Source organism: Mesocricetus auratus, unplaced genomic scaffold (genome assembly GCF_017639785.1).
Source record: "Mesocricetus auratus isolate SY011 unplaced genomic scaffold, BCM_Maur_2.0 Super-Scaffold_100006, whole genome shotgun sequence".
Lineage (NCBI taxonomy): Eukaryota > Metazoa > Chordata > Mammalia > Rodentia > Cricetidae > Mesocricetus > Mesocricetus auratus.
In genome coordinates, this window is record NW_024429190.1 from 4759932 (window position 1) to 4784104 (window position 24173).

The following is a 24173-nucleotide window of genomic DNA, read 5'->3' on the forward strand; positions in this document are numbered from 1 at the left end:
GTTGGTTAGGTATGTGCTGAGAGGACCTTTCAGATACTAGAATAAGAGAATGTGCCTCAGTACACCCTGGGAGTCAGTTATGCACCGCGGTTGCCTTGCCAGCCAATAGGAAACATGCTTCAAGATGACATTCCCCTCCTACCCTCCTGTTGCACTTTGAACTTAGGGACTGCATGTGCGAGGCAGATGCCCTCCTACTAAGCAGCATCCCAGACTTAACAGTACAGTTTGCCCCTCCAACACCCACTGTGGGAAAACTACGCCGGGCCTTACCAGTATGGCTTCTCTTGTGGACCATGAGCACATTGGGCCCGATGCAAATGATCCCACAGATATCACACTTTAGTTTTCCGTTAGGAAGTCGAATGCCTCCAACTCCTGACAGAGCCGAGCTGCCTTGGTCCCTGTGGGAGCCATTCATTTTCTCTCCCGAGGCATCAAGCATTCGTAAATCCTCTGCACATTCTTCCCCATTCATTTCACAGGCACGCCCATTCTCTTCATCACTCTGAGTCTCTACTTTAACATTACTGGCTGAAAGAGACAACACAGGAGGCCACTCAGTGTCAGGGCAAAAAAAAAAAAAAAAATAAGTCACAAGATAGCAAAATAAGACACAGCAGCAACAGATCATCAAATAGACATTCCGAGCAGTTCTGGGCCTGCACCTCAGGGCAGGCAGCCTGGCTTTGCAGGCCCTAGGCCTCCAGGAAGCATGGATGGCACCTGCAGCACGTCTGGACAGGGACACAGGTAAAGCCTGGAAGAGACTATTTGTAGAGATCATACTGCAGTGGGGGCTTGTGGGACCACAGGGGTGGCGGGGAACCTGGGGCAGATTCTTAAGTGCTCACAAGAACACCTGGTTACAAAGTCAGTCTCCCTAGGACTGGAGATTATCAGCACAATTCATAAGAAGTGGTTTTCAGGCCTGAAAACACCCCTTGTACAAGTATGCACAATGCATTTGGAACAGATCTTTGCTGCTTGGAGCTGTGATCCCAACTCCTTTTTCCAGGTTCCATTTTCTTTGCGTTTGCCTTCCTTTGTATCTTATGGCAGCATGCCTCACCTGTGCCCTAGGGTAAAGGCACCCCTCTTTACATCTCCCTCATCTGCTAAAGGAGCAGCTGGAACAATCTCTGAATGTAACAGGTAAGAGTTTTTCAAACAGAAAGATTGTAGGTTAACAAAGATAAAACCCACTTTTGACTCTACTCTGTTTATATGTTACATAGTTTTATTATTCACCCATTTTTAAAAGAAAATATAACATAATGCATATACATTCTCCTGAAACACTAACAGTACAGTGATGAATCCCACGGGCAATGGCCAGTAGAAACTGTAGTGATATCAAAAGTTAAAATTTCTCTCAATATTTTTATCGGCTCATAAGATTTAGGGAGGTATGTTTTCTTTTTTTGAATAAAATAAGCCTTGTGGTGATTATGTGACATAGTTAAGAAACAATTCTTTATTTTTATTTGGCGTGTATACAGGAGCACCTGCATATATGTATGCGCACCGTGTGCAGGCTTGTGGGTTGGGCGGTCGGGAGCGAGAGCTAACAGCCTATTGTGAACCATCAAATATGGAAGCTTGGAACTAAATCTGAGTTCTCTGCAAGAGCATCAAGTACCAGTAACCACTGATCCATCCCTACAGCCCCTGCATTTTCAGTCAAGAATTCTCAAAGTTTGATCCCCAGAGAAACAGCCAGGACATGATCCAAGAACACATCTCAAGCGCAAGCGTGTATTCTTGGATTCCCTAGCCCTGCTGGTTCCCAGATCCTGGGGTGAATTTAGCCATGTGTCTGAGTGACCTCTTGGGAGATCCAAAGTCACTTTACAATGGAGAATATCCAGTTGAAGCAGCCCATCTGCTTCACAGTCAGCTAGATGATCCCCTTCTTCCTGACTGGGACAGGAGGTCCAGACACCAAGAGAACACTGGCTGTCTGGAGGCCTGGCTCCTTTTTAGTGGAGCATAGAGCTTGGACAGGTCACACACCTTCTCTATGCCGTGATTACTCATTCGTAAGTGCAGGAGCGATCACAGCCCTGGCCAGCCAGTAACAGACAACTGGGACCGTGACTGGGCACAGCAAAGTGACATCCTACTCCACACACCATAGTTCCAAGCATAAGGCTCGGCCTGACCCCAGCAGTGCTTTGACACTTACCTTGTGCAGACCTCTGGTGGTTTAATGTCACTTGCCACGTAACCTCAGAAGAACTCAACAAGGGCATGCCCTGTGTTTTTCTGTGGCCGAGGTACAGTTCACTCACACAGCTAGCAACTGGCAGAGCTGGGAGGCAAATGCAGCAAAGCCCCCCCCCGCCCACTTGCTGCCACCATTATCCCACGAGCTCTTTGCAGAAGGGACTGACTGGCCAATAATGGGGTGCGCGGTCCTGGGAGGGAGACTGCACTCTGATCTGAGGCTGACCTCAGCCCGTGCGTAACCCTGAGGAATTCTGCAGTGGGGGGCTCAGGACACTTTTCCCCACAAGACTCTGACCTGAGACTTTGCAGATCGGCAGTCCTTCCATTCCCTCAGAGACCAGATCCTGTCTGTGTGGCAGGAGGGAGAGGTTGCTGCTCACACGGCAGCTGATGCTGAGCTATGAAGAATCGAATTCCCATGTATCTTTTGGGGGTACATTCAAACTCACCAGTGCCTGTACCCACTTTGCTATGGTTCCGGTAAAACTTCCCAAAGGCTCACCCATTAAAGGCTTCGTTCCGGGGGCGAGGACCTGATCCGAGGCAGGACCCACTGGGTGGTCCTTAGGCGGCTGGTAGCAGCCCCTCGGAAAGGACTGTGAGGCTCCACCCTCCCAGCCATTCTCTGCTTCCCAGCGCTTGTATGATGGGCTCTGACACACACTCTCCATCCTTGTCCTTGGCTGCTCTCACCAAAGTCCCCCTCTCCTTGTTAGAGTGAGAACTCATATACACTTCTCTATAAACTCCTTGCCTTGGGTATTTCACTTAGTAATGCAAAGCTGACTACGAAGTGTTCCCTAAGACGAGGGAGACAGGCCTGGGCCAGCATGAGTGCCCCGTCTAGCCACACAATGCCTCTGGCTAGTTATGATGGAGCAAGAAGACCCATAGCAGCTACAGACACCACAGGCGACTTCCCACCCTCCACAAGTACACGCTAAATGAACTTCTAGTCTTCATATGCTAGCCTCTGGAATTTACGTTAGAGCGACAGACCCCAGATTACATCCAACTTGCTCTCTTGGAAACATGATAAAGCTACAAAAGTCTCAATCTCTGGTTATTTTATAATTACTCGTCCTTTTCTTTTTTCTTTTAAAAAGCAAGACAGGGTAGTTAAAGACTCCCTGGAGCGAATCACAGGTTGTGGTAAGCCAACTGGGATGGATCTGTTGTCTTCTGCCACAACGGCTGAGACAGGGGAGCATATAAACCAGAGGTTCCCACAGCTGGACAAAAGCCACCCTGCAGAAGAACGCATGCTGGCATGATTCCCTTAGCACAGTCCTGACTCAGCTGGGCTCCACCTAAGGTAACGGGCACACGGCAGTCATCAGCAGTTTTCTGCCCGAATGAAAACTGCAGAGCTCCTGTTCAGTCCTCTGGGGAACTCCATGGTGCATGTCACCAGAGCCTGTGTGGGTGCTCCCCAGAGGAGGGCAGGGTGGCAGGGTGCACGGGCAGTGACCTTCCGGCTTCCAGGAAGAGATCCACTCCAGCAGGCTGCTAAGGGGGGCGAGTGGAGGGTCAGGGAGGAAGCAGGGGAAGAGTCATGTGACAGACAGACACGGCTTCACAGGCCACTGCCTTCTTCCTCAAAGCCACCAAGGGCCCACCAGTGGTGTGACCAGGGCTTTGGCATTCATATCTTACAAGGTGGCGCTGCCACCAGCTGTGACAGAACCAAGAGAGAGACAGACAGCTCAGAAAGCATGAGAGTTGTTCATATGTGATCAGCGTGGGCACCAGATCCAATCTGGGGAAGAAATGTATGGGGAAGAAATGGATGGATGGCTAAGGACATATGGCAAGAATATCAAACTTACTTGATCTGATTTATACCGGAGTGGTAGTATTTTCAATTATATATAATACATATATATAATTATATATAAAACATATATATATAATTGTGTGTAGTGTATGTGTGGGTGTGAGAGAGGAAGAGAGAGAGGATCCATTGCATAGTATGGGAAGGATGAGCAGTAATCAGAATTTTTTAGCATCACAAAGTTAGTGTTTCTCTGAAAGAAGACACAGTGTCTGCAATGCCTGTGGGCACGGCCAAGGACCACGAGGCCTGGAAACCAGGCAGAGGCTCGCAACAAGTGCAGGAGCTCCATGGCAACCGCTGAGTGCTCTCGCTCTGGGAGCCTGGTGGTGGTGAGGAGGGCATCTCAGCCACATTTTGAGTTGGAAGCTCTGCGATGTCTAAGAAAAACCGAGTGGCCAGAGAGAAGAGGCTTTGGCGATGCACCAGTTACACTGTAAGCCTAAGACTCCCGCCGGGCAGGGGTTTTCTACGGGAAGACGGGGAAGGCCCTCATATCTCTGGGGATAAATGGAAAGTGGGTGCTAGCTAAGTAGAGGAATATGGAAGATTTCTGTCCAGACAAAAAAGGTTGTCCATAGAAACGGGAGACTCTGTTAAGAACCATAGCTGTGGTGTTCCTCCAGTGAAGTGCTGCACTCTCCCCCAACAGAAGGAATAGACTCGTAAATATTCTGTAAGCTATCCATACTCCACTACATAGGACAGCGAGGACCTTGCTAAAGTGCTGCATTGAGCTGATTAAACACAGAACGTGATTGGAGTCCTGTGAGTGTTTTCCTTGGGAGGTTCTGGTTCAGCCTGCCCCATGCTCTTCCAGCAACTGGTAGATAGGGGACGAGGCCTGATTTGAGTGTTTCCCAAGTGTGGCTCATAGTAACATGGATATTTTCACATCCCAGAGAAAAGGCGCTTTGCTACTCAAAATGGGGAAAAATGAAAACCTCATCATTATGTATTTTAGAGGTATACCACTAGCCCAGTGACCCTGCTGTCCTAAGAGAGTGCTCCCCACGTGTGCCAAGGCCCCTCGAGTCTAGAAAAAGTTTAGAATCAAACAGTCCTGAAGATCCAAGTGTGCTGTGCCCGTGTGAATGACGGAACACTTTTAATGCAGAGGTATAGTGCGCTCTGGCAGGCTCTGGCTTTAGATGCTATGTTGTTTTCACTGCCATTCCTTTCTCAGAATGCATCTTCATAGGTACTTTAATGCAGTGTTTTGGAACTTAGAATGTGATTTTTCTATTGGGAAAAAATTGTGAAGTTGTCCCTTCACCATGTAAATGAAATGGTCAACATTTTAAAAGGAAAATGGGATAAAGACAGTCAGCAAAATATAACGGGATAAAAAGCTCAATGTATATTTCAGTCTGTCTGTGGTGATGAAGTGAAGATTTGGGGCACCTGTGCATTTGCAGGTCTGTGTTTTTATGTCCGTGCTGCATACCCATGGTGTGTAGAGGCAAGGGTTAGTCTCAGGTCATCCTCCACTACATGAGGAGCTTGAGGCTAGCTGGAACTACATGACACCCTGTCTCGGAAGACAATTTTAACCATTAGCTAGAATAATTTCTGTAACTTAAGATATAGTTAATAGGGTTTCTATCTGATCAAGTATATTTTTTAGGAATAATCTTATTTTATGTTTTAGGCCTTCAAGTATGATGAAATCAGAGATAAGATATACAGAGAAAAGCTGAAAGTTACATAAAAAGTTAGATATCTAGGCACCCAAAGGTTATTTTAACTTCAAGAAGGGAGGTGCCTGGGAGCCTGTGGGTCAATTCTGCAGTATGGCCACAAGGTGGCGATATTGGCCCAGAACAGTTTGGTTGCGGTTGGGTGGAGACTTGACTATGAGCCTCAAGACTCAAGTATGTCCCACATACAAGTCAGGGATACTGAGGGACGAGGGAAAGAAAAAGAGATGTACTGCTAGGAACTCAGTTTTATAAGCATGTAGACAGGAAATACACAAAAACATCCATTATGTCTCAGAACATCGCCCACAGACATCAGTACACACAGCACTTTCCCCATCTGGCAAACTCTGGCATCTGCTTGGACATTCGGGTACACTGGGCTGTGCCCTGTCCTTGGATCTAATGACAACATGTCTTAGAATGTGCTTGCTGTCTTACTATTATGAGCATCTGTCGTGAGTTCCTGCCCTGGCTCATCCTCATCTGCCCCCACATGAGAAATGTTCATGTGTGCGCACATGCCCACACCGGAGAAATCAACCCGAAGTTCTCGTCTTCAAGCTGAACTGAAGGAAAATGAGTAGGAGAAGCTTCTCAATAAACTTCTTATGTTCTGGGAGGGTATGTCAATCCAGTCCTTGAACTTAAGCATACTTAGCTGGATACTGCCAAATCCTGTACTTCCAAAGTATATCTGCTAGCAGGATGTCAAGAACCTGGTCTTACTGTTACTGACACTTTGATATTGAAAATATAGTTGTAATTACAACGTCAACAAGCTGGTCTCAGGGTGAGATCTGTGGTCGAGCACTTGCTTGGGTTTGGCCTGAAGCGCTGTGCACACACAAATCTCTCCTCAGAGTGATGTCCACACACTCTGTCTCCAGTGCCGCTTGATAACACTAAAAAATTAATGATACAAGATCTTAAGACTGAAAACCTAGGGGCATTAACAGTTTGTAACAATTTTCCATTAGTTTCACTCAAATTAAGAAAAAAAAGTCTTCTCTATTCTTGAAAATACTCTTTACAGTTGCCCAAATATAATTATCATTTTCAACTCTCAATACACTAAAACATGAAATGGCTGTCTAGCGTGTGTGGTCTCACAGCCCAGAGGAGAGCAGGCTAGCCTGCCTGCTAACAGGGCGCATGCTCATGCAGCGAGCCACCAGGAAGAGAGCCCTGGAGAGCCTTTTCTTCTCTGTTCTGAGGTTAGCACTCCAGATCGAGAGAAGGAGAATGCCCTCCCCCCCCATGACACAAAATTGCATAAGTTATCTGAAAAGATGCTGGTTTGTTTGATGCTGGCAGGAAGCATGGACCACAACGTTGTTGATCGCAGCTTGAATCCCGACCCTGGCTGAGCAGACTCTCAGTGGCGGGCCCACGGCGCGCATGGGTGTGCCCAGCTCCAGGGAGCAGAGGCAGGAAGACGTTGCAAACTTAAGGTGAGCCTGGGTGCCACAGAGCATTCTAGGCCAGCCAGGGCTCATAGGGAGACCCTGTCTCACGGACAAACCCCAAACCAATCAAACAGCCGCTCACCCTTCATTTTTTTACTGTATCAATGGCGTGCCCAATGGTGGGTGTTCAATGAGCAGGGTGGCAACCACTGGGTTCATCTCATCTTCTCAAGCGTAAAGGAAGGTGTTTATGAGAGAACATGCAAGTTGTGGTGTTCGTGTGATGGAATTGACCGTGAAATGAACACATGCTACTGTTTTCTAGAAGCAAAGCGTATACTTACGGGAAAAAGATTTGGGAATTATTGCATGAAAATCCCTAAAGCCGTCAGCCCCATATGCAACTGCAATAAAGAAGGTAAAAGAAAGCCAGGTTGTAACATCATCACGTAGTAAGAGTTTAGAAGACAGTGCTAGTATTTTATTACGTAAACCGCTAGTTGGCTGCTAACTGGTTACTGGTGGTCTTCATACAGGCAACAGGAGACCCTCTTCAGAACAGGACGTCTGAACCCAAGGGTCACAACTCAGGTTCACCGCCCTCAACAGCATAGACGTATGTGCACCTTGAGACATTGTAGAACCTCAGAAGCACTCAGCCATGCAGTTCACAATTTCAGCCACATGGCAGTATCTCCACAAGAGCAGGATGTTTCCTCACACGTAGACTGCACCCCAAATGCTCCTCACTGGTTTTTTTTTGTAAGTATCCAGAGAAAATAAAAGTTTCCAATCAACACGTTGGATGGGAAAAAACTGTTGTTCCAAAAGGAGCTCCTGGATTTCTGTAGGCATTTCTTAGCAGTTGCCTTCATAAACGGCACCAACTCTCCTTGCTTGTACTCTCCTTTTCAGGGAATTCCTGGTGAGTTCCTATTTCTGAGACTTGGTATGCTGTGTACATGAGTCTGTATGTTTGTATGTGCGCGCGCGCACGCACGCGCACACACACACACACACACACACACACACACACACACGGTTTCTTTCTAAGAGTGGCAGTCAAAATTGTGTACACAATGTAGCTGGCTAAATTAAACTTGTTGGATCAACTACAGACTTGGCAGGAAATAGGCTGAAGAGTTCCAGGAACTAGACATATTTATCGAACTTCGCTTGAACCATTGTTTCTCAAATTTGTTTGGCCACAGACCCTCCCCTTTTCCCCCGTGAAAAACTTTATATATGTGGGTACTACATGTGTGGATATGGAGACATCAATGTCTGACATCTCCCTCAACTGCTCTATTATTAGCATTATTATTATTACAGATAAGGCTTTTCACTGAATCTTTAGCTTGCCAATTCAACTGCACTGACTAGCCAGAGAGCTCAGAGAATCCCATCGCTGCTGGGACTACAGGTGTTGGTTGCCCTGCCTGGATTTTACACGGGTGCTACGGATCCCAACCCAGATTCTCATGCCTTCACAGCAAGTACTTTACCACTGAGCTACCACTGCCCAGTCTCCGTCAGGAAGATAACTAACGTATAAGCGTAGGTAAGGAGATATTGCCACATCCCCTTTTGGGAAGCGACACATGTTTTTCACCTATTTTTTTCTCTCTTGGTCTAAATCTCCAGAGTTAAAGTCAGTTATCAAAGTGGTCATAAATTTGTTTGTTGGCTGTTAAAATGGCTCAGAGGGGGGAGACACCCGCTGCCAAGCCCGAGGACTTGTGTTCGATACCTGAGTCCTGAATTCAGCCCCCTGCAAGCTGTTCTCTGTCCTACCCCACACCCTCACCATAACATAACAGCTAAATTAGTATAATTTTTCACAAACCGATGTGCACAGATAGGGATATGAATGGTGGTCTTCAGACCAGTACACATGATGAACGGAGCGCCACTTGTCACCCTTACCAGAGCCCTCTATATGAACTTTCCAACTTCATATCCACCAGGAGGAAACGCAGACTGTTTTATGGGTGAGGGTTCACAGCGCCTTTTAAAGGTGGGCCTACTACAGCAGGTGGGACAATACGACAGCGGGTGACCTGACGCCGAGACGGTGGGGCTGCCGAAGACAATGCTGACATGACCTGGTGGGAAGTCGCCGTCCTAACATAGTCCCACGGCTTAGTCACATGCTACGTGTGCGCTGGCGGCCACTGGGGCACGGCACCCGCTGGCACTCGGTGGACTGAAGGTCTCCAGACTGCACCATTAGAAAGTGGACACTTACGCCATGTTGGGCGGTCCCCTTGTCATCCGCTTCCCACTGCACACATTAATTGCTATTTAATGTAAAGATCGGGATGATGCGTTACTTGCTATGAAATGTGAACCCCTTGCAAAAGAACCAACTTTTCGCCCGTGGCAACTCAAGTCAACCTGCTAATGTTCATCCTTAAGCAAAAACTATGAAAATACCAAAAACTTAGCTCTAGTTGTTAAGTTCTATTTGGTATATAGCAAAGGTGAATCAGTACAGACACAACTGTTCACACTATAGCCTGAATGTAGAAAAAAAGAAGACATTCTACCATCTTCTAAGTGGGCAGGAAATAAGGCAAAACCCTGGTTTATGCTGAAATCCAGTCTCCTATAGTAGGAGCTCAGTGGGGTTTTAAAAATGTCAGGTACATACTTCCCACGGATTGCCTTGAAGACCCACTATGGGCCTTTGAGGTAGATACCATCACTGTTTTGGTAGTAAGGGATCTCAGGCTCAAAGTAAGTTCTACAGTTTGCCATTTCGGTGTTTAATATGTAAATATGAAAATAAGGCCAGTTATCTGAGTGCTAGTTATCTGGCACTCAGAATTCTAAAGACATTATTGTTTTGCAAGCAACCTCCTTGGGTGCTTGTAAGGCACTGGAGAATGTGTAAGTCATGGCAGCTGCACACACATTCACACGTATGCACACACAAGCATATGCACACACTTGCCTGTGCGTGGTCACATTGGGTGACAGAGCATTTACAACAGAGTTCCCCAAATGGCAACATGCGGCCAGCCAAGAACTCGCAGGGTTACGAAGCACAACAGTCCTAGTTATACCTATACCTGCTGCACGGCCCTCGCCGCTAAGCATTCCTAATGCTCACCCCCAGAGGTGAGCTCTCCGGTCATTGAGAGTGCCTTGTCTTCCTGGAGCTGGCTGGCCATAACGCTACCGACAACATTGCTCCCAGAAGCAGGCATACGAAACAGGACAGGGCTACTGGCTGCTTGTTCTTTTGCAGAGGTCTGCAGGTGCAGGGTTACTCTACCCTGTGACAGTCTGTGAGGTCCCATCAGAGCAGCATACCCCATTAAGGGTGGGACCTAGGAACCACCCAGTGATTCACTTTTGGCTTTTTCCTCATTTCTTAGACAGTCTATCTCCAGTTTTAAGACACAGTTTTATGAAATGGCAGCCATAATAAAATGAATTTTTGAGACAGGGTCACACTTTGAAGCCTTAGCTGTCTTGGCACGTGCTATGTAGAGCAGACCTTAACACACAGAGATCCATCTGCCTCTGCCTCCTGAGTGCTTAACACACAGAGATCCATCTGCCTCTGCCTCCTAAGTGCTTAACACACAGAGATCCATCTGCCTCTGCCTCCTGAGTGCTTAACACACAGAGATCCATCTGCCTCTGCCTCCTGAGTGCTTAACACACAGAGATCCATCTGCCTCTGCCTCCTGAGTGCTGGGATCAGTGGTGTCTGTCATCACTCTTGGTTGCATTGAGAAGTTTTACAAGTATTTTAAGAAGCACAAAATACATTTCTATCATACTTCTCTGCTAGGGATTTCTGATCCCCTAATCTTGAGCGATCACTACCATATAACATGCTGTAATCACCTCAGATTCTGTGTCCTGTTTGAATTTGCCAAATCTGTGAACATTATGGAAAACAGGTTGACACTGCAGAAACCAGTCCACAGTTCACGGTGACCTGGCATTCCTAATAGACCTAAAGACGGGGCTGCCCATGGATGTGACTGGGGCTGGGGCTGCAAAGGGCACTACGTCTCCACAGACGCTGTAGGCACCCTTCCACAGGAGTGTAGGGTGAAGCCAGCTGAGGGTCCTCTCTGAGAACCTATATATTGTACCGATGGGTACATTTGTTCTTAAGCCTCCCTGTTGCGAGGTGTCTCAGGGTTTTCTCACAGGAAGAGGACACTAGCTATCTGACATGGCTTACAGAAGATGCTGTGGTTCCAGCCTTGCGAAGAGACATCTACAGTACAAAGGAGCTCCATGTCCTGCCTACGGACACAGAGCAGAGGAGTGTGGGTGTGCGGTCTTACACCTACTCAAGAGACTTCCACAGCTCACCCAGACGCTGGGTCAGAACAGCTATGAGGCTGTCACACCTCTTCCCCTGGTTTAGCTTTTCCTGTCCAGACTTTAAGAGTCCTGCAGGGTAGGTTATGATGTCCTGAATAGCTCCATGCACACAAGTGTGGGAAGAGCAGGCAGGGGCCCTATGCCAGGGCCCAGAGAACAGAACACACCGGGCTTCATCCTCCCTGCCACGCCTCTGCCTTCCAGGCTCCAGACGGTTGTCTGTCTCCACATTCACCCTCCTCCTCAGGCCTAGCTCTCTTCCTACGTCTCCACATTGCATCATCGAAGAAGGTTCTAGCTAATCCAACCCACCAGACTTCCTTCACCACTACTTGCCAAGTCCAATGATCATGTCAGCTTTCCCAAGGAGCCTCATCCCCACCCCCCACTGTTCTCCAGCCATACCACACCCCCAGCCCACCCATGAAGCTGCTACCACCAGCCCCGCCAGTCCTTTGCCAAGGCTGTGGTCTACGGCACGCCTGTGCGTCCTGCTCACTGGCACTCACTTGCCTGGTTTGTGTGTGCATTGTGGGCCGTGGCCTTCAGGCTTCTGTCCCAACACATCTGTCCACTAGACTCATCTTCCTTACTGCTCCTTACAGATCACATCCAACTTCCAAACACCCAAGCAGTCTACAGTACTATGTGAGGGGAGAACTGGAAATCTGTGTCAAACTCTCTGCCTCTGGCAACTGCTGTCAGAGACTCCCTTGGCAGATCACACTATTCAATAAAGGATGAACCATAAGAAAATGCTAAATCAAACAACAAGGCTCACACACTACCTATGGCCTTTGTCTTCACATGGGCCTGTACCAGGCCAATGCCCAGCTCTTAAAACTCATGTGGTCGAGCTAAACACTGAGCCGAACTCCTGGAATCCAGTTGCAGGGAGGGAGGAGTGATGAGCAAAGGGATCAGGACCAGGCTAGAGAAACCCACACCACAGCTGACCTGAACAAGGGGGAGCTCATGGACTTCAGACTGATGGCTGAGAGGCCAGGATGGGACTGATCCAGACTCCCTGAACGTGGATGTCAGTTTGGAGGTCTGGGCAATCTATGGGGCCTCTGGTAATGGATCAGTATTTATTCCTAGTATACGAATGGACTTTGGGAGCCCACTCCACATAGAGGGATACTCTCTCAGCCTAGACACACAGGGGAGGTTATAGGCCCTGCTCCAAATGATATGACAGACTTTGAAGATCCCCATGGAAGGCCTCACCATTCTTGGGGAGCAGAAAGGGGATGGGATAGGGGATCGGTAGGGGCAGGGGAGGAGGGGACAGAAAGGGAACTAGGATTGACATGTAAAAGAAGCTTGTTTCTAATTTAAATTAAAAAACCTCATGTGGTCTGAGCTTAGGCATGCTCAAAAAGAGGCCATGAAGGACTATCAGACTAGCACAGGAATGGTGTCCCCTTGGCAGCAGGTACAGGAGGCGTAGGGTTCCTATGACAGGGTTGGATTAAAAAGTTCCCTACTTAATAACCACAATAGTTGTCTATTTTAGAAGTGCACTTGAACTAATTGAGAAGTGTCCTAACACATGGGCCAAAAGCACTGGGTTTCACATGCAGTCCCTGGGCACATGTACATTTAGGGCCAAGTCAACAATGGGGAAAATACTTTCTGACATCATTTTCACACAGTGTCAGACATTACTCTGTCTACTGGTTCTCCAATCAAACGGAACCCCTGGATTCCTTTGGTTCTGGATGCCGTTGAACGCACACATTCATGAGTCTGCAGGAAGCAAAGGTGGCCGTGATCTCATGGAAGAAAGAGACACCTGACCACACCCTGGTCAGTGGAGGCATCAATGCTGGGCTTTTCCTCCTGGCCAGGAAATGCATCATGGGCTGACTGTCTGAGCTCACTTTCCTTATCCACCAAGCGGGAATAATCCCATCTGTTCGGTCAGGTTTGTGTGCTGATTCATGATAATACTCCAGGGGCCTGCCTGTCACACTGCAAGACAAGTAGTTAGCTTTGTGCTCAGCACAGAGCCACAGGCTGGGAAGATAATGCCTTATCTACGTGTCCACAAAGGATCCCATGGGCCTATGGCATTGGCTACACCCAACTACCGTTTGCCACCTTCCTCAGATGGGAACAGCAGCAGGAAGACAACTTGCAGCCCACTCACGACAATGGAGTGGAGGACATCAGGGCAAACACCACTTGTGTATTCCAACCCCAAGGACCCTAGCGGTGGCCTTCTGTGCCGACACTCTGATGGGGACTAGTCCAATCTAGGATAAGTTTGAGGTGATCGTCTCTGTGTTTTAGGCTACTGGATAGATTGACACTGGGGCTGTTCCTAGTCACTTTGTCTGGCTCCCAGTCCCACTTGCCCAATTTGCTTCCAGAGCAGACAATGTGGAGAACACAATGGGAGAGGGCGGAGTCACCCTCCTTCCTGATGTGACACACCTGGGTTTTCTTCCAGTGCAGAGGGCAGAACCCAGAGCCTTGAAGATGAGAGGCACGTGCTCTCCCAGTAAGTCACCACCCCCATCCGTGTCCTGTTTCTATTTTTGTTTTATTAATGCAGCATTAAACTATCACAGTGAACAAATTAGACTAGATAAAGCTCTAGATGATACAACAATGACTTATAAAGAGAGAGATGGATTCAGACCCTCCTCTAGAGAGTACAAAGAAAGAGCAGAGTAAAAACGATGGCTCTATTACTATTTACAGGAGTTTCTATAAGTCATCATCATGGTACCACTTGTAACACGCCCCATGTTCTCTCCTCCTCCTCTTACACACAAGTCCAGCTCAGGGCCCTGAGTCTCACAGGCCCACAATTTGGAAGATTAAATTTGGTGGGCTGAAAAAAGAAAGCTTAGAGATATATTATGAACGTTTTAAGTGTTATGCTTTTTCTGTATTTTTAAACAAGTGTTACATTTTAAGCAAAAACATTACTTGTGGCACTAAGTATGCAGAAATGCCATGAGGACATTTCTGTGATCCAAGAAGAATCACGTGAGCAAGAGAAAATTAAAATAATAATGAAAGTTTTTCAAAAAGATTTGTTTATTTTATATACATTGGTGTTTTCCCTGCATATAATATACATCTGTGTGAGAGTGCCGGATTCCCTGGACCTGGAGTGACAGACAGTTGTGAGCTGCTATGTGGTTGCTGGGAACTGAACCTAGGTCCTTTGGAAGAGCAGTCAGTGCTCTTAACCGTTCAGCCATCTCTCCAGCTCCAATAACGAAAACTTTAAAGTCGGAGAAAAGGAACACGTGAAGACAGAAGGAGGACAATTACTAGAAAGGTGCTTGTCATGTGTCCCCACGGTAGGGCGACATCATTGGAGGCCTTGGATCTGAGCTAAAAGTTGAGATATTTCCCCCCCATTTCATTTGAAATTCTGTGTGGTGAGAGACATCTTTACTAGATGGCACAAGCCAGTATGCTAGGGTGGAGAGTGTGCGGGGAACCTTGCTGCATAACCAGATCATACCCCAGGGCACTAACTGCAGATGGCAGGGGGACAGCAGGAGGTCCCTGTGGTTATCTTCCAGCACCCAGGTCCTGAAAGGGCTGGGCAGACATAACCAGAGGCAGCCGCCACAAGGTGCAGGAGCGGCTGTGCTCACCAGAGAAGTGGGGAGGCATGGGAGGAGGGCGGCCTGTCACGCATGACAGGCCGAGGCATTATGGGGAGTACTGAGGCACGGGCCAACTAAAGAGGGTTTCCCTTCACTGGGTGAGCTGAGCAAGGGCATGGACAGTAGCCTGGTCTTCCCAGGGACACACTTCCAAGAGCAACAAGCTGAACTGTCTGCCATGCCAGCTACCATTTGGCAAAATGTAGGGCTGAAAACGTGGACTGCTCCACTTGACCTGGCTTCCTAAATACAGCTCAGAAGTGTACCGCTGGTGAGGTGCAGGACACGCCGGTCCTTAAAATGAGGGGACACATGCTAGGTAAAGCTGGGGACTCTGAATCCCCAGGTGCTCAGGAGAAGAGGACACCAAACGTGTGGGCTCTGCTAACCTTCACGGCCATCCCGTCTCATCCCCAGAACTGGCCTTGTGTCAGCCCCAAAGATTCCAGAAGCCCAGGCCCAGCTTCAGGGAGCCCAGAGATAATGTAATCTCTCCAGGGACACACAGAGGGTGGGCCCTCTGCTGTCCCTCCCTTCCAGAAGCCCAACAGGTCCCCGTCAGAATTCCAAGCAAAGCGTGACTCAGCGATGAAGGGGGAGGGATGGGAAGGGCGAGTGTCACTCGGCAGCCCACTGGGCCACAAGTCCAGCCTGCGGAAAGGTACTTACGCACACCCGGGCTGAGAAACTCCACATACCGAGGGAAGCAATGGAGCACCTAGTTCTGCTTTGGTTATTTCTCCATGTGCCCCCCCCCCAGGAAGCCCATTTCTCACATACTAGCTCAGACAGTGAGGAGCAGAGAGGCTACCTGTGAGAATCAGCCATGAGCGCCTGTGGGTCGCTGAGCTTGGGATCAGTGGCACGGGAATTAGCAACGCCCCTGTGGACTTCTGCCACCAGCTGCAGCTCACGTGGTGTCAGTTCACACGGTGAGAAGGCAGGGCACACACGGAGTTCAAGCCCTTTACCATCTAGGGACAGCTTACCGCGAACTTCAGCACTGCGAAGCCTTTGCGCAGTGTGGTTCTTTTTCTAGGGAGGTCCTCAAGGCTTGCTCTCCATTTTCTTATTTTGCCTTCCTCTCCTCTCTTTATTTCTCTTCTGGTCTCCCCTTACAAGAAGTGAGTGAGCACGGCGAATGCAAGTCACGTTCTGTCTTGTTTGGCCATCACCGCAAAGCTCTCAGGCGTTAGCAAGGCATGTGGCCTTAGCGCCTGGCCTCCAGGCTTTGGAAGCTGCTGTGGACACGGACCACAGAGGCAAGCCTATTCAGGCCCCATCCCTGTGTCATGGTTTCCTCATCACCAGGCTGCAGCTTCCTCAAAAAGAAACCCAGGAAAACGCCCATCTGAGAGTGTGGAGAAGACACCTGGCCCTCAGTAAATGCTGGCTGCCCTTTTGTTCAGGTGCCATTACCTTTCTCTGAGCTCAGCTCATTACTCAGAAACCCTAGGTTACTGGCACTTTCATCAAAATGTCACAGCTCCTGGGAAGAACCTTCAAATACCACACGTTTTTCCTAGTAGGGCCCAGCAGTTTCTTCTGATCAGGACAACTCAAAAAGTCCTGCCCTTCTTATCATTAGCATTTCTTTGAAATGAGAGAATTTCTTTCTTCCTTTCCTGTTTTTCTCCTTTTATGATTCAGTAGCATTTGTTGGGAAATGTATAGAAATGAGTAGTCCAAGTCATGTGTTCTTCCCAGTTAAAAGCCAGATGTGTTAAGCACGTAACATCTGGGACAAGGCCACTGGCTTCCCCACAGTTCTCATAGAAGCTTGTGAGCTTTCTCTAGGTGAGGGAGTTGTGTTGAGCATCTACCATGGATTTCTTCTTTAATCCTTGAAGCAACCCCCCCCCCCCCGTGCATTTTACCAGAGAGAAAAGACAGACTCAGCAGACAACAGAGCCACCCACCCAAGGTCACCAGCGAGATTCAGCAAGCTATGACTGCAGCCCAAGTTCATGGGACCCCGCAGCCCGTTCCTCCCAGGTTACTCCACTGCAAAGCCTTTGCACAGTGTGGTTCTTTTTCTAGGGAGGTCCTCAAGGCTTGCTCTCCATTTTCTTATTTTGCCTTCCTCTCCTCTCTTTATTTCTCTTCTGGTCTCCCCTTACAAGAAGTGAGCGAGCACGGCGAATGCAAGTCACGTTCTGTCTTGTTTGGCCATCACCGCAAAGCTCTCAGGCGTTAGCAAGGCATGTTCTGGGATCCGGGGGTGCAGGGATGGGAGTCTGGGAGCCATCCTAGGGCCCTCTGGAAACTGGAGTTCTCAGGCAACAAGAACTCTCTGAGCTGCTTGTTCAGTGGGTCACAGAGTAGGGACTGGCTTAGGGATGGGGAAGCCTCCGAGGAAGGAGGAACCATTGCACTCCATAGGCAGAAATAGGGAAGTTGGGAGCCAACAGGCATTTTGGAGGAAAAACAGGATTATGAGGCAATGACTGAGAAGCCCTGCCCCCAGGGCAGATGCACGAACCCCAACTGCCATAGCAGAGCGGTATGGAATGTGCTTTGACCACCCCACTTCTGGGATGGCAGCTATGCAGCAGGAAGCCCGGGGCTTCCAGAGCCAAACTTCTCTACTCTGTCCTTGTCCCTTCCTGCCTCCTACCCCACCAACATCACTATCTCCAGGAGGCAGGGCTGGGCTCAGTGATTGTGACACTGTGTCGTGTGTCATATTGTAACTGGGTTTCCACATCCTCCTGACTGCATGGTAAGAGCTTGAGAAGAGGAACGAGGGTGAATATTGAAATATAGGAATACAGGAAAAGAGGAAGCTGCCCAAGACACCAGCCCAACTGAAATCAAAGAATTATGGAGAACTGACAGAAAGGGAAGTAAGACTAGGGAATCACACCGGGGGCTTAGCACAGAGCCTGGGGACACACACACAGCACACAGACATGCATGCAGACACAGTTACAGGTTTATACTCAAACAGATCCTGGCACACACACCCTACATACACACGAGGAGGTTCAGTCATACATACAGACTCAGGCACAGGAAAATAATATATCCAACACACACGCAATGAATAGGCATGCATGCACAAGTTTGTACAACAAACATGCTGTACACAGACACAAAGTTACAAGACTCACGTACACATACATGTGCGCTCACACCCACACACAGCCTTTCTTGAACATAAAGCGAGAGTTTGAGCTCTCCATTCCCAGTCTCCACAGAAGAGCTTGATGGCCACCCAGCTTTGCTGGCTGAGAGGAAGTGCTCAACTGCACTGTGCATATGTCTCTGTCTGCTACTCAGTCCTAGGTTCTGAGATACTCCTAGTAGACCACTCAAGTATTTTTCTCTTATATTAAAAAAAAACAGAGTAAAAAAACCACAATAAAACTTTCTTACATTGTAATAAAAATCCAACGTTACGGCTGATACAAAAGGAGCAAACACAGAACAACAACAAAACAGACTAAAGAAACAGAAAACATAAGTGTATTTAGGAAGGGCACATTTGGAGATCTCTGCAAGACAGTTTTTGAATGACCAGAACAGACGAAAAGAGGCTATCCCAGAAAAATGAGAACAGAATTACAAATCCACACGCTTGTCTGAGGCACTCTGTCTGCAGAGATAGTCAGCGAGCAGAGTCAGGTCAAAGGTGGAGTGTGGACACCACTTAGAAAAAAGTCCTTATCTAGCATGTCCACAGGCTTGCAGCAGCGCCGGCAGGGCCCACCGAGGAGGCGAGAAAACCGCCTGATGCAAATGGCAAGTTCCCTTACCAATCAGGGCTAACCTTCACATGCTGCTGTCCCACACGGTCCTGAACTCGCTGCCCTAGAGGAGCACAGCTACCCGAGCCTGTTAGGCTAACAAGGAACGGATGCTCACACAGACGCTCCAAGCCAGCGGCTCTGAGCATTGTTTCCATCGGCTTATTGTCTGAGACTTTGTAGGGACTCTCCACCAGGAAGCCTTAGGTCAGATGAGAAATGAGCTCCAGACTCAGCCTCAGCAGTAATGCAGTGAGCAATGCATGCAAGTCTGTGTGTTTTGTGTCCCCGGGGGAAGCCACGCACCGAGTGGGGGAGGGCTCTCCTGTGCTCTGAGCATTCGTCGTACAAGACATTCCTACTCAGACTACCATGCTCAGCCCTTTGCCAGGCCCCAGAAGATGCAGAGTACCAGGCGCCTATCCACCTGTATGGGACAGGTGTGTTTCTTTGTGAGTGGGAAGGAACGTTTAGATGTCTCAGGCCTTCCTGGAAAACGGAGGCTAGGGAAGATTTGCCTAAAAGAGGCTGCTGGGCAGGGCTACTCAGAAGAGAGTCCACCTTCCAGAGAGACCCAGGCCCACCCCCCACCTGCCAGGCTGTTGTCAAGGCTTCTGATGGGCGTTCTCCTGGCCAGATGCTCTGGGCAGTATTTTCTCTATGCCACACATCTCACCCATCACATTTTTTATCTTAAAGTATACACTGATGCCTGCAATGTCAGGTAAAAGAGCAGAAATGCTAGACACTGTGGAAACATCTGTGCCTGGAGATTTCTGGCATTCTGTTTTCCTCTTAAGTCCTGACAAATATTTTCATTTTTAAACACGTTTTTTTTTTTTTTTTGCTACTACGTAGAAGACGCTCATGATGTAAGGTGGCTGCCTGGGGTGCTGCGTCTCTTGCCTTCCTGGTGCCTCCCAAGCCTCATTCAGCACAAACAGCCCAATGCCATCACCTCAAGCCTGGCGTGTACCTCCTGTGCTGGGGGGCACCAGGCCCGGGAAAGGGCTGTGCTCACGCATGTGTAGGTAGGGAAAGGAGGTTGCCCAGCTCCCCCATGCCACCCTGAGGGAAGACAGCCCAGGGCAGAGCTGCCACACATCATTTACATGGTTTTTCTCTCCAACCTCTCCCTTTAAGCCCCTGGGGCCACCAGCTGCTCACGGCCCAGGAGAGCGGGAAGATATGTAGCTCAGACACACAAAAGGGAGACAGCCCTTTCATGCTCACAAGGCAGAAGGACTCAGCAGAGCCAAGGGACCAGTGTCCTCCAAGCAGAAGCTGGGGCTTCTGTCTCCTCTGTACCCTTCCCACACCCTAGCTCGGTGTCAGGCTGGGTCCCAGGACAAAGGTTTGGGACTGTTTGGGACAACAGGGCCTTCCCTGGAGAAATCAGGCCAAAGCTGTGCAGTATAGAAGGTCTTGGGTGCAGGAATACGAAGAGGGTTGTTGATTCTCTGTGATAAACGAAATGCGAGTATTTTTATTACAAGTAATAAAAGCAATACAGTTGTATGTTAGTATCGGGGCAAAAGCCATCTCCACTGATGGCCCTTGAGCGTCAGTCTGTCACCACAGTCTCTGGGACACCACAGACACACACTTAGGTAGTTGTGCTGCTTCTGGTGGCCTGGGTCTTCTCGTGTGCTGCCTTGGTAGTCTCGGATATTAATTGGATTTCCTTACTTGTGCCTTTTGTCACCAGAATGTCCCAAATGTAATGGAGACAGTCTGACTTGTAATCATGTGCCATGTGGAAGTCCTACCTGTGCTCAGCCCGTATCGCCCCAATATCCTCACCTGTGTCCCACGGCCACTGAACCCGTGTCACCAGGGATTGCACTAGGTGGTCAGCCATACCACGCTGTGACACCTGCAGTGGCCAGGAGAGGTGGCAAAGGCTGAAACAGCTTGTCATTGCAGTGGTGAGGGGAAGAGCTGAGGTCGGAAAATCAGGCCTACCGGTCCAAGTGCCTTGGAAATCTTGGATGTACAAGCTGCAAATACCTTCTAGTGCAGAAAGGGACATTCTCGATGTAGCCTGCCCCTCCTCCCATCGCCCGGGACTCCCATCCTTTTTATGTCTTGTGATTTTATGAAGAGATCTGATCCTGAAAGCAAGACCAGACAGAGAGACACAGGGAGCCATACACCCCCCATGAGCGCCAATTCATTCTCCAGCAATGAAGTTTTAACAACCTGAAACATATCTGAGGGGCAATGTGCAATGCACGAAATTCACAAAGTTTTACACTCTGCAGTGACAAAACATTCATGTCTACACTACTGATTGATGCTGCCAAGCTATGTCAGGGAAGAGGTCCAAGTAAAACATCCTTAACAAATATAAAGACACATTTGGACATCAGCTAAGGAGATGGCTGTGTTTCATGTCAACTTGGAGGCCTCTGGTTTAAGTGACAGAAACACATTGGGAGCTTAGCTAGGAAGAATGCGAGGAGATGGCAGGGGTTGCAGCCCAATTTTAAAACGCCACCATCAACCTGCTCACTCCTTAGCCATTCCCATTCACCTGAGCCAAGCAATGACAAAGGGTCCAGGATGGGAAAGAGAGAAGAGCCAAACTCCAGGACAAGCAAACCCTTGAATTACTGCAGCTCGTGCACTTCCTGGCAAACCCCTGAGATAGCCGCTCTGAGGATGAGGATCCCTATTTTACACACTGGGGGGGGAGACAGGTTCTTATCTCAATCTTCAGCGGTTTAACAGAGGAAGAGACAGAGCTCAACAAGGGAACAGAGAAGACATCTCAGAGCCAGCAGCTCCAGAGGCAAAGCAACTTCTCTTCAGTGGAGTGAGGGACCTGGGGGTTGATAAACACAAGCATGCTTTTCTGCCCCAGGGGTTCTAACCATCTGAAATTTGAACAGAAGTGAAAACCTCAGGTCGGTACCCCTGCAGCGTGCGGAAGCAAGAGACATGCTTGCCGAAGGAATGAATTAATGAATGAACAAGGTGTGGGAGTTGTGGCTCGGTTGTGTACCATGGGCCAAGCATGCACAGCTGCCGTGACCAGTCACCATCATCATCACCATCATCACCATCATCACTATCATCATCATCATCAACACACCTACGTCTCTAGAGAGGTATCAAGCAGAGGCAATGAAGATTCTTCACACACAGTGGTTCCAGTGCGCCAGGAACAGAACGGGGCAAGACCAAGGTGTTCAGAAGCTTTGGTCTTGAACGCCATCCCCACCTCACTGACAGACTGAAAACACCGCCTGTGGTAGATTGGAAGCAGGAGGGCTTGTGCGTCAGACTGCACATCGCTGCTGTGGTGAGGGGCTCAGTGACGGGCTGTGACATTTCAGACTCTAGCGCAACAGCCAGCAATGCCCCACGGATCTATGTAAAGACAGTTTAGAAAGGACGGAAGCCACGTGCAAAATGCGTGGCTCTCAGGTAGGGCAAGAGTTGGATGTTGACTTCCAGGGTCCGTGCTACTGGGAGAGTAGATGTGGAGCCAACACAGAACAACCTGAGATTAAAAACAGGAAATGGGTGAATCGAGTGCCCCTTCTGGGAAACGATGAAATGAAATGTGTTTCAGCTTTCAGGTGTAACCATGAAAGGCTGAGTTTAATCAAGGTTCTTAACCTGTATGCTACGACACCCTTCTAAACATAGAAAAGCCTTATTAATACTATGGTTCAACTAACCTCTCCAGTAGCAGAAGAATACAACGATCAAGTCCACAAACCATTCGCCACATCACAAAACTACCCAAGAAAGGGTGCAACTCACGAACAACTGCAAAGTGGTGAGTGTTTCCGGGTTCCTCAGCCTGAACTCACAAAGTTTAGTATTTTCTGGCCAGCATGCATGATTTTGTCCCGAGATGGCAGTGCACAAATGAATGAAACAACTGGGGATCTGGGAGAGGACTCCTTAGTTCAGACGCAGGGCTAACATCTACAAAGCCGGGTTTAAGCCGGTAATTGTGTCAAATGCATACTTTGCTTCCCCAGCCCTTGGCTCCAGGCCAGCGCCTATGGCACCACCTGTGACTCACATCCATCAAGGCCTTTCTACAGTGACAACAGAGCAGTTGTACAAATCATACCCAAGATCTACATTTATGAGTAACCCATGCAAATGAGAGGGATGGAAAGACTAGAAATGATGGGAAATCTAACTGCATAAATATTTTCACACTTGGGTGACACATTTCTAACAGTCAGGAGTGAGGCAGAGCTCCCTGCGGGCAAGGTTAGCATCTCTGGGCAATGACCAGCAGCACTCACTCTGCCTGAGGGTCTGTGGTGCAGACCCTTTGCAACAGATGCCCTTTAAAGAGAAGGGCATTTGAGAGAGGTGATTCACCTCAAAGAAAGTGCCACAAACAAGTTTCTGAGCATGCATACCCCATTCCCGCTTTCCTTTTTGAGGCGAGAATTTCATTAACAGCTCATTTATGGGGCATCTCTGACCAGCAAACTTCTCCTGTCTTCCTTGCAGGGACACAAGTGGATCTGGAAAGATTGTGTGGCATCTCTGGATGCCACAATGCGAGACTTCTAACTTTTCTTACCATCTCAAACGATGTCTGTCAGTGTTTACCAGTGTGAATGACAGATGGGAAACTGAGCAAGGGCATTCTCTTGGAAATGCTCCAGATGCAGCAGGAGAATCTTGGGTTTGCATTATGCTTTCTAAACCAAAAGCTAAATATTTACATATTGATTATAGCAAAACATTCTGCCTTCCAAGTCAGCTCCCGTTTTTTGTGGAATGGAAGGCGAGCCTTCCTGAGCTGAAGATTGAGCAAGGGATTCCACCAGCAGCAAGTCAATACATTTAATACAAACCACGAGTGTTGTACCAACAGCCACACACTCACACACACCACACACTCACACTCACTCACATACACACTCACTCACATACACACTCACACATTCACACACATACACACTCACACACATCACATTCACTCACTCACACACACATATACACACTCACACTCACTCACATACACACACATTCACACACATACACACTCACACACACTCACACCACACTCACTCACATACACACACTCACACATTCACACACATACACACACACCACACACCACACTCACTCACATACACACACTCACACATTCACACACATACACACTCACTCACACTCACACACACATTCACTCACTCACGCTCACTTATTCACATACACACTCACACTCCCTTACTCACATACACACACACTTACACTCACACACTCACACA

The 24173-nt window shown here is 48.5% G+C and overlaps 1 protein-coding gene across 19 annotated transcripts in view; it reads right to left on the bottom strand.

The window, feature by feature from the left end:
- The window catches only part of Ikzf1 (IKAROS family zinc finger 1), an 88706-nt gene that overhangs the window by 26300 nt on the left and 38233 nt on the right, over positions 1–24173 (bottom strand). For 9 of the 19 annotated variants that reach the window (XM_021234624.2, XM_021234630.2, XM_021234626.2 and 6 more), the window contains exons 4-5: positions 7520–7579; positions 274–534 (exon numbers count right to left, since the gene is read on the bottom strand). The exons of 4 other annotated variants lie outside the window; for them this stretch is intronic. In XM_021234624.2, the coding sequence (XP_021090283.1) occupies positions 274–534; positions 7520–7579 (321 nt within the window). Of the gene's footprint in view, positions 1–273; positions 535–5999; positions 6672–7519; positions 7580–24173 lie in introns of those variants that run through there. 6 more of the 19 variants (XM_021234632.2, XM_021234628.2, XM_040746656.1 and 3 more) reach the window with 3 other exon arrangements.